This window comes from Vanellus vanellus (genome assembly GCF_965231255.1).
Source record: "Vanellus vanellus genome assembly, chromosome: 31".
In the NCBI taxonomy this organism is placed as follows: domain Eukaryota; kingdom Metazoa; phylum Chordata; class Aves; order Charadriiformes; family Charadriidae; genus Vanellus; species Vanellus vanellus.
Window position 1 is genome coordinate 776329 of NC_138936.1, and position 13782 is coordinate 790110.

A 13782-nucleotide genomic window follows, 5' to 3' on the forward strand; every position below is an offset into this window, starting at 1 on the left:
GGGGGGAAGGTTGTCCACGGCAGTTGCTGGAAGGGGCAGAGGTGGAAAAAAGAAAAAAAAAAAAATCATCCAACTCTGAAACTTTAAAGAAAAAAAAAAAAGGAACAAGGGGGTGGTGGCAGCGTGGAGGGTGATGGCTCTGTGGAGGGTCATGAGCATGTGGAGGGTGCTGGCCCCATGGAGGGTGAAGGTCCCATGGAAGGTGACATCAGCCCCACAGAGGATGGTGGCCCCCTCTGGGGTGATGTCCTGTCTGTGGTGACGTCCCCATGGAGGGTGACATCTGCTCGGGAGTGACATCCCCACCGGGGGTGACCTCCCGGTACATCCCATTGCTGGTGACATCCCCATCCAGAGTAACATCTCTGGGGTTATGTCCTGGTCTGAGGTGACACCCCACCTGGAAGTGACGCCCCCACCCCAGGTGACATATGTGGTGACATCACATGTTGAGAGTGACATCGCTATTGAGAGTGACACCACCATTGGGAGGGACATCACGTCTGGAGTGACACTCCACCGGGGTGACGGCGCCAAACAGGACGGCGGTGGCTGAGCGCCCCCCCCGGCTACCCCCCTGTGTCACCGCTCCCGGGCGCGTCCGTACTGACCCGCGTCCGTACAGAGTCGTTTGCGCATGCGCCAGCGTGTGCACACGGCCATCACGTATGCGCTCCTCGCAGTCAACTAGGGGGCGTGGCCTACCCCTCAAGCCCCGCCCCGCGGCCTATTAGAGTCGTCCCCGTAGCTTGGCGGTCCTCCGCAGTTCCGCCCTCGGGCAGGCCTCGGCCCCCGAGGAGGCCCCGCCCCGCGCCATGCGGAAGGGCGCCGGTGGCTCCCGCCGCTCCCGGGCCGCGGGTTCGGGGCCCGCTCCCAGCCCGGTGGGGGTGCCGCTACCGGTACCGGGCCCCGGGTTCTGCCCGCGGTCCCGCCGCTGCTCCCGGCCGCTGCTGCCGCTCCTGGCGTTGGCGGCTGCCGCCGCGCTCCTCTACGTTGTTTGGCCCGGCGGAGAACGGGACACTGGCCCGGTGAGCGGGGCGGGGGTGGGACCCGGGGGGAGTCCCGAGGAGGGGGAGTCCGGTACGTCCTCGCTGTCTCCAGTAGCTTCCAGACCCTGTGGGGACCCCCCCAACCCCGCCTGGGGCCTCCAGGCCCTCTCAGGATCCCAGTCCCCTGGGGTACTCCAGACCCCATCATGGAGGAACCCAATGGATCCCGTGGCACCCAGACCGCCCCAAGGAGCACCCAAGACTCCCCGGGGCCCTCAATTCCATCCCTAAGCCCCCCTGTGCCTCCCAGACCCCATCATGGGGCACCCAGACACACCCGAGGGCCCTCAGCACTCCCTGCGCCCTCCAGACCCCATCATGGGGCGCCCGGGGCCCCCGAACATCCCCTAGAGCCTTCAGTCCCCTCCCTGAGTCCCCCAGAGCCCATCATGGGGCCAGCCAATGCACCTATGGGTACACCAGACCCCCAGAGCTCCCCCCCCCCCCCAGGTACCCAACTTCCTAAGGCCACTTTGACCCTATTACGGTGGCACCCAGACCCCTCTAGGGACCCCAACCTCCCCCCTAGATGCTGACACAGCCCCCCCCTCCACATCGCCAGCCTCCCCCTGGTCCCCCCTCTGAGCTAGGTCTCCGGGCACTGCTGGGGCAACTGGATGCCACCCGTCTGTGGGACACCTTCCTGCGGCCCCTCCTGCAGGAACGGGTGCCGGGGGGGCCCGGGAGCCGTGCTGCCCGGCAGGTAAGACCCCTTTACTGCCACCCCCACCCTCCCAGGGTGCTGCTGCACCCCCCACCCCAGGGTGCCGCCGTGCTCCTCACCAGGATCCATCACCCCCCTCGCAGCATATCGTGGGGTGCCTGCGTGCCCTGGGGGCTGCCTGGCACCTGGAGCTTGATGCCTTTGAAGCAGCGACTCCTCTGGGACTGGTGACTTTCACCAATGTGGTGGCCACACTGTCCCCCACCACCCCCCGTCGCCTGGTCCTTGCCTGTCACTATGACACCAAGATCTTGCTCCCTGGTCCTGGCCAGCGGCTCTTTTTGGGGGCCACCGATTCAGCCGTGCCCTGTGCCATCCTCCTGGAGCTAGCAGCTGCCCTCGACCGGCCCCTGCAGCGCGCCAAGGACAGGGTGGGTGATGGATGACCCTGGACCCCCCCCCCCCCCACCCCGACCCTCCCCACCCCCTGGACCCCCCTAGGATGCCTGGGTCCCTTCCAGACATCCCCCTGAGGTCTCCTTGGTCACCCCTGGACACACACAGACACCCCCCCACGGATGTCTGGGTCCTCCCTGGACATCTGGGTCCCCACCATTTCCCCCCCTGGATGCTTGGGTCCCCCCTGGACCCCTCCAGGATGTCTGGGTCCCTTCCAGACACCTCCCCAAGACTCCTTGGTCTCCCCTGGATGTCTGGGTCTCCCCTGCACATCTGGGTCATTCTGACCTCCCCACCCCCAAACCTGGGCTGTCTGGTCCCCCTTCCGATGCCTGGGTTCCCCCCCCCGGATGCTGGGGTCCCGGCAGGCCTTGGAGGTGACGCTGCAGCTGCTGTTCCTGGATGGGGAGGAGGCCTTTGGGGAGTGGAGCGCTACCGACTCCCTCTATGGCGCCCGGCATCTGGCGGCACGGATGGCTGCTACCCCCCACGGGTCCAGTGGCACCCAGATTACCGCCATGGTGAGGGGCACCAAGCCTGGCAGCGGTGGGGAGGGTCTGGTGGCACCCAAAGGTCGTGGCACAGTGGTGGGTGGGGTCTGGTGGCCCTCAAGGGTGGTGGGATGACAGTGGGGGGGTCTGGTGGCCCTCAAGGGTGGTAGGATAACAGTGGGGTGGTCTGATGGCACCCAAGGGTGGTGGCACAGCTCGGGGGTGGGGGGGGTTAATGGCCATCAAAGGTGGTGGGACAGCAATGGGCTGGGCTGGTGGCACCCAAGGGTGGTGGCGTGGTGGTGGTGGGGTCTGGTGGACCTCGAGGGTGGTGGGACAACAGTGGGATGGTCTGGTGGCACCAAAGGGTGGTGACATGGTGTCCCAGCTGGGGCAGTCTCATGGCATCTGAGAATGGTGGCACCATGGTGTCCCTGTGCTGGTATCCCCAATGGCTGTGCTGGTGTCCCTAGAGCCTGCTGGTGCTGCTGGACCTGTTGGGCGCCCGCCACCCTGCCATCCACAGCCACTTTCCCCGCACCCACCACTGGTTCCTGCGCCTCGTCGCCATCGGTGGGACATGGGGACAGGGGACAGGGTGGGGATGGTGCTGGAGATGGGATGTGGGGACATGGGCACAGGTGGGATGTGGGGATGTGGGACAGGGATGGAAATGGGGACAGGGAGGAGGCCGGGGGTGTCGCAGAAGGTTCTGTCCCTTCCCTGTGTCCTCCCTGCAGAGCAGCGGCTGCGGCGGCTGGGGTTGCTGCATGCCACCCCCCAGGACCAGCCCTTCTTCCGCCTCAGCCCGGCCCCCGGACCTGTCGAGGATGACCATGTCCCCTTTCTCCAGCGAGGTAACGTCCCCAACTTCCCCCTGTCCCCTGGAGAATGTTGTCCCCTGGGGTGTGTTGTCCCCCTCTCCCTGGGATGCAACATCCCCATGTCCCCACGCTGTGTGGAGTAGGGTGGGCAGCTGGGAAGTCCTGTGGGCTGCTGTCCCACGGGGGACATATCCCCTTCCCCCACACCCTGTGTCCCTGCAGGTGTCCCCGTGCTGCACATTATCCCCATGCCCTTCCCACGTGTGTGGCACACCCTGGAGGACACAGAGGACAACCTGCACCCCCCCACCGTGGAGGACCTCTCCAAGATCCTGGTGGCCTTTGTGGCTGAGTTCCTGCAGCTCTGAGCCCCTCTGTCACCCCCAGCCTGACCCCGCTGGGGACTCTGGGCAGCCACCAGTAAATGAGTGGGTGACCAATGCCGTGTCCTGTGCTGCTACCTGCCATGGGGACATACGAGGATCCATAATGGAGATGCCAGGGCGTGCTATTGGGGGATCCCAGGGCACTGTTGGGGTCCTTGGGTAGCCTGTGACCTGATATTAGAGCTGTGGGGGATCAGCCAGAGCCCTGGGGCCCTTGGGGGCAGTGGGGCCCTCAGGCCCGTTCCCCTGCCCTAATCAAGCCCAAGATTCCTATTTCTCAAAAAAAAAAAAAAAAAAAAAAAGGCGGGACAGGGACACCAAAAAAACCCCATTTTATTGCTTGTACCGTACAAATACGAGGGCAGGTGAGGGCTGCTGCTGTCACACTGGGGATGCTGGGCCACTGTGCCCGCAGCCACCTTGTTGAGGGGTCTCATCCCCACCCCCAGCTCTGCTCTGGTATTTTTTTAAGTTAATCCAACTGAATTTGGGCAACTAGTAACTAAGTAAGAAAAAGCTACTTTTCTTGCTTCCTCCCTGCAGGGAAGTGTCACCAGGCACCAAATTCCTACCTCCAAGCCACAGCCCTGGTGTTGGCTGTACCAGGAGATGCTGGGCGGCAAGTCCAGCTTGTCCCAGCCCAGCTTGTCGGTGCAGGTGCCGCAGTGAAGGCAACACTCCCCCCAAAAGCCAGGTCCCACGGGCATTGTGCCGCGCTGGCAGGATCTGGAGCCGACAGCCCTGGTGACGGTGGCGTCCATGGAGTGTCCGTTGGGTGTGGATACATTGCCAACAATGGTGCACGCCAGACAAAGCCCAGTCCTAATGCTGGCAGCCGGGGATGCCAAGCTGGCAGTGCAGCGGCAAAAGCCCTGTCCCTCTGACACCATGCTGGGATGGGGAGGCTGTTGGTTCCGGTGATGCCATCATCCACTGAAGATGCTGGAAGATGGGGGCCACTGTCACCAAGCCCAGCATCACCGCGGCTCCTGGCTTTAAGGCACCAGAGAAGCCAAAGTATTGTTTTGAGGATGGTGTGTTCCTTAGGGCCGTGGGGTCGAGGTGCTCCCCTCCACCGAGGTTGGTTTTCAGCCACTGCAGGTTCAGTTCAAAGCAGGTTTGTGGGGCTGAGATATGTCCCCCATCATCTCAGGGGGGGCATCCTGCCCTGTTGTCCCCCCCTTCCTTGGGGCAGCTGGCCACAGTTGTTTGGTTTGTTTTGTTTTGTGGTGGTGTGCGGGTTTTTTGTGTTTGTTGTGTTTTTTTTTTTTTTTTCTTTTCTTTTGTTCCACTGCCTTCTGCTGTTAAAAACAGCTTCTCCCCAACTGGGAGCAGTGGGTTTTACTGGGTGGAGGGCTGGCCGAGCTTCTGGAGGGGGGGTGTCAAGGCCACGGTTGTGGGGAAGTGGGGGTCATTTTAAAAAGCTGCGAGCACTTCTAAGAGTTTAAAAAATAATAATAATTAAAGTCAAAGCAGTCCTAGGCCAGGGGCAGGAGGCATGGCTCGGTGCTGGTGGGAGCCGCAGAGCAAGAGCACTTGGTAGGGGTATGGCTTCTGAAAGGCGCCGCAGTGCGACGCTGGTAAGCTGCAGCGTCCCACCCCCCCTTCTGCTGGCACAGAAGAGGAATCCCCTTGTGTTGAGTGAACCCCCAAACCCTCCTCCTCCTCAGAGGCTGAATCCTGCTGCTGCCGGTTACTCCCGTATACTCGCCGAGTAGGAGAACTGGGGGAAGTGCGTCCGCTGGTCATTCTCCAGGGAGCCCATGTTGTCATCTGTAAAGATGGGGACATGTTTGAGGGTGAGGGGAAACGCCGGTGAAGCCTCCCCGGTGCCTTCAGCAGCCTCCCCGCTCCCTCCTGCAGTGGAGATGCCACCAAAGCTGCCCCTCTAGGGCAGCGAGGGGGTCCCTGAGCTTTCCTAGAGATGTGACAGCAATGCCACCGGCCCCTCAGGTGACACTCACCACCAGGATGGTGACAGGAAAATGAGGCTGCCTGAGAGGAAGGGTTATAGGTGAGAAAGGGGGTCCCCGTTTATGGGCAGTGTTGGCACTCACAGCGATCTGGTGGGGTGATGGTGATGGATTGGGCAGTAAACTCGTCATCGAAATATCGTGTGTCGATCTCGGATGTCACTTGTGGCTTGAATGGCGGGACAAGCTGATGGGAGACCAGGACAAATTTGCTCGCTGGCAGCATGCCAAGCACCCACCCGCCCCTCAAAGCCCTCCCTTCCCTTCCTACCTTCTTCTGGACCACGTCCTGCCAATTGATGGGGGCAAAGAAGCGATGCTCCATCACCTCCTTGGCATCGTTGGGACCTCCGCCGAGCCTGTGGGCACAGAGAGGCGCATCCAGAACTGCTGGCAGCACCGCAGTCCCCCTAGTCTGTCCCTGGTGGACTCATACCTCTGTTTGGGATCCTTCTTGAGCAACCCGGCCAGCAAGGATTTGGCTTCGGGGCTGAGGGTACGAGGGAAGCGGATCTCCTCCATAAGGATCAGCTCAAAGAGGCGTTCGTGGTCCTGGTTGTAGAAGGGGAGGCGGCCGCACATCATCTCATACATGACGACCCCCAAGCCCCACCAGTCCACGGCGCGGCCATAGTCATTGTCCTCCAGGACCTGCGCAGGGCAAGATGGAAAGGATGGTGCCAATGAGACCGAAGAATCAGGCGGCAACACAAAGGAGGGAGAAGGGAAACCCATTCTAGATACAACCACTCCCCCAACCCATGCATTTGGAAATGCCCCTGCTGAACTGCTGCCACTTTGGACTTTGGGAATAAACCCCACAGAAAAACCTCTGGCACAAGAGTCTTGAGGAGAGCCTGGCTGCAGGAATGTTTGAAGTACCTCCGGAGCCAGGTACTCAGGAGTGCCACAGAAGGTCTTCATGGTGGCTCCATCTGTGATGCCTTCCTTGCAGAGCCCAAAGTCAGTGATTTTGATGTGGCCGTCTTTGTCCAGCATGAGGTTTTCCAGCTGGGGGGAAAAAAAACAAAAACAAAAACAAACCAAAAGCTGACAGGTGGGAGAGAAGGTTTGGGGCTGAGCAAAGTTGGGAGCACAAGAGCAGGATGCTGCTTCCCAGAAGGCTCTGGTGGATGGTTGGGGTCTCAATCTGTTGCTGTGTGATGGGGATGAGGGTGACACCTCCCCGCAGGGCAGGTTCAAGCTCTCTCTGCCGAAGCCAAGCCCCTGCCCTCTCTCCCGCAACAACATGTGCGAAAAACACCCCCAGCCCCAGGCGGAGAGTGGCTCTTTGCCACCCACAGCGAGCGGGAGTGGAGAAACACGGCTCTTGCATCAACCGAGCGTGATGCTCCACCAGCTGAAACCCTTCAAGGCCCCTCGGTGATTTTTTAGGGGAGTTGGCAGCGACTCCACACCCCAAAACACCAATCCAGGAAGATTAAAATTGTGCTGGCACCAAGACAGGGGGAAGGCACCACTCACGGACATCGCTGCCACCAGGCTGGTACCTTAATGTCCCTGTACACCACATCCCGGGAGTGCAGGTACTCCAGCGCAGAGACTATTTCTGCACCGTAGAAACGGGCTCGGTCCTCTGTGAAGACGCGTTCTCTTGAGAGGTGGAAAAATAGCTTGAGGGGAAGGAAAAAAAAAAACAACAAACAAACAGCTGATCAACAAGTGCTTAAAAAATACCCCAGTGAAACCCAGGTTAATCGCTCTCAGCATGCAGCTAATGCAGTCATATGTGTCCTAAGCTCCTCGCCTTGAGCGGTCAAAATATTGACAACCCTCCTCCACTCGGCTGGGGGAAAGCGCTGCTGTGCACTACCTATGAGAGGGGCTGTGCCATCGGCTGTGTTCCCCCTCACAAGGAAAGCAAAGAAACAAAGCCAGACATGAGCGCAGGGTGGAAGGTAACGGAGGCAGCGATGGCTGGAGGTGCTGCGGTGTCTGCAGCTCCTCAGGTGGTGAGAAGGAGGGCCCCAGGGGTCCTGCTTCCTCCCCTAGATGGTCACTTCATGCGTGTAATGGCCTCGCTGCAATACTGAGTGCAAGGAAGTTGAGCAAAGAGCCAGGAAAGCTTAGGCGAGAGGAGAGCCACGTGCTCTACCTCCCTAAACACGTGCTGAGGGGAGATTGTGGAATAAATTGTCTGGGTCTTAAACTCCCACCTCTCCGCCATTGGCGTACTCCATGACGAAGCACAGCCGGTCATTTGTCTGGAAGGCGTATTTCAGTGCCTGTAAGAGGAGGGGGGAGAAAAAGGTCTCAGAGAAGCTGTGGGGCTCTGCACTTCCAGAGGTGGTGGTGAGGGATGGGAAGGGTGGTTTTGGGACGCGCTGGGCATCCCGGTGCACTGCCCCTTTGCTCCCCTGCTGCCACCAGCCATACTTACGGTGAGGAAGGGGTGCCTGGTGTTCTGCAGCACCCGGCTTTCCGTCACAGTATGCGCCACCTCGTCCTGCAAAGGGAGGAGAAATTAAGCGCCTTTTATCCCCCATCATTCTGGAAAACTGGGGATTTTTTTTCACCACTGCCAACTATTTCCAGAAAAAAACCCAAAACAAAACAAAAAAAAACCAAAAGAAAAAGAGGGGTGGGAGCTTGAAGCGCCAACCTCTGCCCTGTTTTTGTCCCCATGGGGCAAAGGGCTCGCTGGCTGGGTCATCCGGAGGACATGGCCACACTGCATCCCCTGAGAGAGGTGAGTGCATGGATTCCACAGTGTCACCCAACTGTGTGTTACAACACATGTCCAGGGCTTTAAAATAAGGATAATTCCTGGAATCCCCCAGCATTTAGAGCACAGCAGGAGCTGACCATCACTTGGCAGCTGCAGAGGTGCATTTTGAAAGCCATCCCAATGTTTGGGGGTTTGGACTAGATGATCTTTAAAAGTCCCTTCCAACCCAAACCATTCTATGATCCCCTAAGTCCTGCTGGCTCCCGACTCTTCCCCTCACCCTCTGCTAGGGCTCAGTACATACTTTCGCAATGATGACCTCTTTCCGTAGAATTTTCATGGCGTAATAGCGGCCGGTGGCCTTTTCCCGCACCAAGATGACTTTGCCAAAAGTGCCCTTTCCCAGGAGCTTCAGGTAATCGAAATCATTCATGGTCTGGGGAGAAATGGGGAGACAGAGGTGAGAGTCTGTGGTGTGGCAAGTGGGATCCAGGATGGGAAATGGTTTTCCAAGCTATTTCATCCATGATTATCCCGGTGATGGTGGACACCACACGGATAAGGTTTATCCCATGAACTTCCCTCCCATGAACAGTCCCAATCGGCCGCAATCCCACTTGCAGCAAGAGATAGTACTGCGCTAGGGGCAACTTACAGCCTTGGTGCGGGTTTTGCTGACAGCCACCTCCATCTCCTCAGCACCGGTGCTGTCGTTAGGAGATCCGCACTTGTAATCCATTGTGTCCGCCTCCGGTTCCTGGTTCTTCAGGCTGTTTGCCACTGTCTGGATGGCTCGCATCCACTCCTCACTGCAGAGAAAAAGGGGATTGGAGGCACAGGGAGGTGGTGAGGATCACCAAGGCGGGGGGCTGAGCCTGCCCCTCCAGCCTTTACAAGCAGATGGGTGTCACAGCTGAGAGATTTTGGGGTTCTCATGCAGCTAGGATCAACGCAACGTGCTATTTATCCCGGATTCGCTAAGGAAGATCCATCCTGTGGGCCTACCGCTCTTCAGGAGAGTCCACATGGAAGGTCCTCTCGATGACCGTTGTCCACTGCAAGCATCGGATGACAAAGGTGTTGGGCCGAGGCCGCTCAGTCTTCATCAGCTGGCACTCTGCAAAGGTTCAAAAATAAATTAAAAAAAAAAAAGGGAAGAGGATGGTTTGGGATTAAATATCTTCATCCCAAAACCTTCCCTAGCAGCACTGGGGATGAACACAACCAGTCCGATGCTGGCTCGTAACGTGGACAGCCCCGAAGCCACCCGTGCCAACATACCTGCTACCGAGAAGTTATTCAGAGGTGGCAAGCTGTGGTCAGACGTCTCTGGCCGTTCCTTGTAGCCGATGAAGGAACCATCACTTTTCAGCAGGAAATACCGGGGACGCCACGTTTTGATGTATTCCCCTGCAAGAAAGAGGAGGGCACAGGTGTGAGCAGCGGGTTAGCCTGAAACATACTCATTCTGAAGCAACACAGTGCAAAAAAGCTTTGTGCTTCCCCCAGCAGCTCCAAAATTGATCCGAAGCAGCCACGGATAAAGAAACGGCATCAAAGGGAGACCCCGGCTTCCCTCCCTCTGGCTGTATTTGCATGGAAGAAGGAGGAATCCATGAACCTTCTGGACACAGGGATCTGACTGGGCTACTGGTGGGAGAAAGTGGCTGGAGGTGGATAGCTTTAATGCCTGCACCTCTTGCAAACTGCCCTCAGCAAAGGAAGGAAAAATAAGAGCCACCTTCAATGGGTCTAAAAATAAACCCCCACGCATGCAGCTGCTACAGTGCTGCAACATTCACCGTGTACAGCTAAAAATAAAAGGACTGGCAGGGGGTCTCGCTGCAGGGCCACTGCTGGAGGTGGCTTGGCTACCCAGGCTGGAGGGTCTGCGGGGAGATATTAGGATCATTCCCTGGCTTCCCAACATGGCAAGCAATTAAAAACAATGCTGCTGGAGGATTTGCTCATGGCACGGACTGAATGCCAATGAAGTGGCGTTGCTGATTGTCAGGAGAGCTGCCGAGCTGAGCCAGGAGCAGGAGAAAGCCGAAAGGAGGGGGCAGTTTGGGATGCCCTGGGGTGACCAAGGTGCTTTGTGCTCCATTTTGGGGTAAGGGGGAGCGCAGGCCCCCCCGCCCCTGCACTGGGGAAAGGTTAAAATCACCGGTAACTGGAAACCGGAGCTCTCCTTTCCTGGTGGCAGCTGCAGCGCTGGATTCCCTGTGGTGACCCGGCCTTGGAGGATTGCCGCCACCGCTGAGCCAGCTCCTCAACTTGCCTCCCTCACCTCTCTTGTGCAGCCAGCCCTCCTTCACGACCGACACTTCGTTCATGGTGGTGCTGTGGGCTCTAACCCCCTCTCTGCCGCAGGACTGGGGAAGCGGCTAACACTGATGGTGGCAGCTGTGGGAGGAACGGTGAGAACGGAGACGACCTGCGGGAGAAGAGAGAGATGCTCAAAGGCAGCAAAGCTTTTCTTTCCCTTCCCTTGAGGGGAGGCAGCCAGTTTCAGCACAAAACCACCCCCACGCACCGATTTAAAAACTCCTCTGCTGTATCAGGTTGTGTTGTCCCCAACCCCAAATTTAAAAATCAGCAAGGCAGCCTTGCAAACCTGGAGGTGCCAGGATGGAGCAGGTTTGTCAGCATTGTCCCTTTACCTGGCCACCGCACGACAAGGGATTAAAAAGCCTCGAGAAGGTTGGACAAACTCGGGGGGGGGGGGGGGGGGGGGCACGGTCCCTTGCAAAACAAACAGCTAGAGAAAAATTAATCGGAGTCACCTGACAGGATTAACTCCCCAGGCTCTGAAATTCCACTGTGCTGGGCGATGGGAGGCAGCAGAGCAAGGGGATGTGCCATGTCCCGGCAGTGGCTGTAGGGGATTGCCCCCAAATTTGGTCTCCCCTGGCTTTAATTGGGGTAAAATAAAACCCAATCCCACGAACATACAGCCAGATATAAGGGTTTGGGGTTTTCCAGCTGCATCCAAATCAAGAAAAGAGCCGTAGCAGCCCGAGATGAAGTCCCCAGACATGGTGTTATCCTGACAGAGCTCCTGCTCCCCTCCAAACCCAGCACCTCCAGTCTAGTTTCAAAAACCCCAGTCTCACCCTTGAAGCTCCCTCTGCCATGGGGATGAGGGGGTTGCCGAAGGGAAGCACGGCAAGTGGGAGGGAAGTAATTCCTCTGCCTGTGCATTCCTGATGGAAGCCACCCCCTGCAAGCATCCTGGGATGCTCCTGTGCCGGGGAGGAGGATTTTGGGACTCCGCTTGCTCCCAAGGCCCTTCTTCTCACCCGGCAGTGGGCACGAACACGGGGCAGGCAGCCAGGCAATTCAGTCAGAGCAAAAACAGGTGGGACTTGGCAATGCACGCCAGGTCAATCTCCGGATGGACCCGCTCCCCAGTGGGCTTTGGCAAAGAGCTCATTGATATTAATTAAAAAGGAAATAAAAAGCTTGCTGAAGAAAAGGGCTCTAATTAATTTCGGAGCTGGCCCAGAGAGGCTGAGCCCACTGCAAGTGTCCCATGATCCGGACTGTAGACGCAGATGAGATCACAAGATGCTTTAATGAAAAAAATCCTCCAAATTATGAAAACCAGCCCCTAAATGGGCAATTTGACAGTAATGAAGGTTGCAGGATTCCCAGCAGTGGAGCAAATATGTTTTCGGTGAGGTCTGGGCATCGTTCGCTCGCTCGCATCTGGGGCTTGTTTCTAGGCCACGCCAATTATCTCGGCTGCAATTAAAACCCTTCAATTGGTTGTACCTGACCTTTGATTATATTTTTGTGCAAAATACAGGATGGTGAGGCTCTCAAACCCGCAGCCTGTGGACTTCTCCAAGCTGACACCAAATCATCCTTTAACAGTAATATGAAAAAACCATGGTGTTGGTTTAAAAAAGAAAAAAACACCACCACCCAAATTGTTGCTTTTTGGGTGTGTTTAAGAATAATTATGACAGCAGGAGAATTACGATTCAGGGATCGCTGGCAGCTTGAAGTGTCATGGGCCCCTCCTTGTCCTTGCAGGCACCAGAGGATTTTTAATATGCTCCTGGTGGCTAATGAAGAGCGGGAATGAGCAGCGGTCGTTAGACACATTCTCCCAGCCCTGATCGTTACGGTTATTTCTGATGATGGACCAGGTTGTATCTGCCACCAAGGGATCCAGACAGCCCCACAGACGTTGCGAGAGTGGTTTCCAGGTACGCACCGAAAAGCGGCGATTAAAAAAAAAAAAAAAAAAAAAACAACAAAACCCCACACCAAAAAAAGCCCCATTTCAGGCGCGTTCAAGAGACTTTTAAACGGGTGCCGTAAAAGATTTGCATCTCCGAGTGTGGCAGTGTGCATCCTGTCCCAGGGACGAGCAATGGAGAGCTTTCAGAGAAAGCTCGAAAGGACAGCCCCCCCCCCCCATGTCATCCCCTGGATAACACCCCAAGCCTGTCTGTCCCACCCCAAGCCTGCCTGGGTCCCCCAGTCCCACCCGTCACCCCCATCTCAGGCTCCCTGCCAGACCCCAATCCTGCAATGGTCCCCACCTCAGCCCCTTGGCACAGCTCCCCCCAGAACACTGCCAGCCCCCCCCCGACCTGCCAGGGCCCTAGGACAGGCCCGCCCGTGTCATCCTCCTGGATACACGCCCCCCCCCCCCCCCAAGCCTGCCAGCTCCCCGCAAAGCCTGCCAGGGCCTTAGGCAGATCCCTCCGTGTCATCGCCCTGGATAACGGCTCCCCCAGGCCTGCCAGGGCGTTAGGACAGGCCGCCTCCTTATCTCCCTGCCCCACCCCCCCCTACTCCGCGGGCGGTACGGTCCCCGCGGTGCCCCTCAGGAGACAGGCGGGTCCATTCGGCGGCGCGGGCGGGGTGTGCCACGGCGCCGCGCATCCCTGCTGGAGGGGTGCGGGTGGTACGTTCCGCACGGCGCCCAGCCGGGGCCGGGCGAGACCATTCCGCGGCACGGGGGGAGGGGGGGGGAAGCAGGGCCGACTCCTCACCTGTCATGGACGCCTGGTCCCGGTAGCGGTGGGGCTCCCCCCCGCCGCCCCGTTCCGCCTTATCGGTTCCGACGGCGCCGGCGCTCCCGGAACCGCCGATCGGTGCACGCAGGAAGCGGAGACGGACGGGGAGGAGGCGGGGGGGGGGGGTAACCGGAGAAGGAAGGACCCCGCTCACCTCCCCGGAGCAGCACTACGCAGGCGCGGCGCTGCCGCGCGCGCCCCCCCCCGCGCA

At 58.5% G+C, this 13782-nt stretch overlaps 2 protein-coding genes across 5 annotated transcripts; one reads left to right on the forward strand and one right to left on the reverse strand.

Annotated features, from left to right (window-relative positions):
- The first annotated feature begins 29 nt into the window (after positions 1-29).
- Positions 30-4768, forward strand: QPCTL (glutaminyl-peptide cyclotransferase like). Of its 4 annotated transcripts, none has more exons than XM_082496737.1 (7): positions 41-1028; positions 1612-1752; positions 1857-2144; positions 2541-2693; positions 3137-3236; positions 3404-3520; positions 4417-4768. In XM_082496737.1, exons 1-7 carry the CDS (start codon positions 816-818, stop codon positions 4755-4757), a joined length of 1353 nt encoding a protein of 450 aa, XP_082352863.1. In that variant the 5' UTR covers positions 41-815; the 3' UTR covers positions 4758-4768. The 4 variants fall into 4 exon arrangements, with proteins under 4 accessions (XP_082352866.1, XP_082352864.1, XP_082352863.1 ...); XM_082496739.1 differs by lacking the exon at positions 4417-4768 and adding an exon at positions 3710-3976 and having other exon boundaries at positions 43-1028; XM_082496740.1 differs by lacking the exon at positions 3137-3236 and having other exon boundaries at positions 30-1028; positions 4417-4690.
- Positions 4769-5504: 736 nt separating this feature from the next.
- AKT2 (AKT serine/threonine kinase 2) lies at positions 5505-13719 on the reverse strand. The gene is made up of 14 exons (XM_082496736.1): positions 13548-13719; positions 10826-10972; positions 9817-9945; positions 9541-9652; positions 9191-9344; positions 8840-8971; positions 8248-8313; positions 8024-8092; positions 7358-7480; positions 6729-6857; positions 6283-6497; positions 6118-6205; positions 5931-6033; positions 5505-5646 (listed from the first exon to the last, which is right to left on the reverse strand). The coding sequence occupies exons 2-14, from the start codon at positions 10869-10871 to the stop codon at positions 5567-5569; spliced, it is 1446 nt and encodes a 481-aa protein (XP_082352862.1). The 5' UTR covers positions 10872-10972; positions 13548-13719; the 3' UTR covers positions 5505-5566.
- Between the last annotated feature and the right edge of the window lie 63 nt (positions 13720-13782).

Coding starts and splice junctions, on each gene's coding strand:
- QPCTL (XM_082496737.1), top strand. CDS start 816: ATGCGGAAGGGCGCCGGTGGCTCCCGCCGCTCCCGGGCCGCGGGTTCG. Junction 1,753..1,856: donor GGAGCCGTGCTGCCCGGCAG/GTAAGACCCCTT, acceptor CCCCCCTCGCAG/CATATCGTGGGGTGCCTGCG. Junction 2,694..3,136: donor GCACCCAGATTACCGCCATG/GTGAGGGGCACC, acceptor TGGTGTCCCTAG/AGCCTGCTGGTGCTGCTGGA.
- AKT2 (XM_082496736.1), bottom strand. CDS start 10,871: ATGAACGAAGTGTCGGTCGTGAAGGAGGGCTGGCTGCACAAGAGAG. Junction 9,653..9,816: donor GAATAACTTCTCGGTAGCAG/GTATGTTGGCAC, acceptor GAACCTTTGCAG/AGTGCCAGCTGATGAAGACT. Junction 9,345..9,540: donor GTGGACTCTCCTGAAGAGCG/GTAGGCCCACAG, acceptor TTTTCTCTGCAG/TGAGGAGTGGATGCGAGCCA.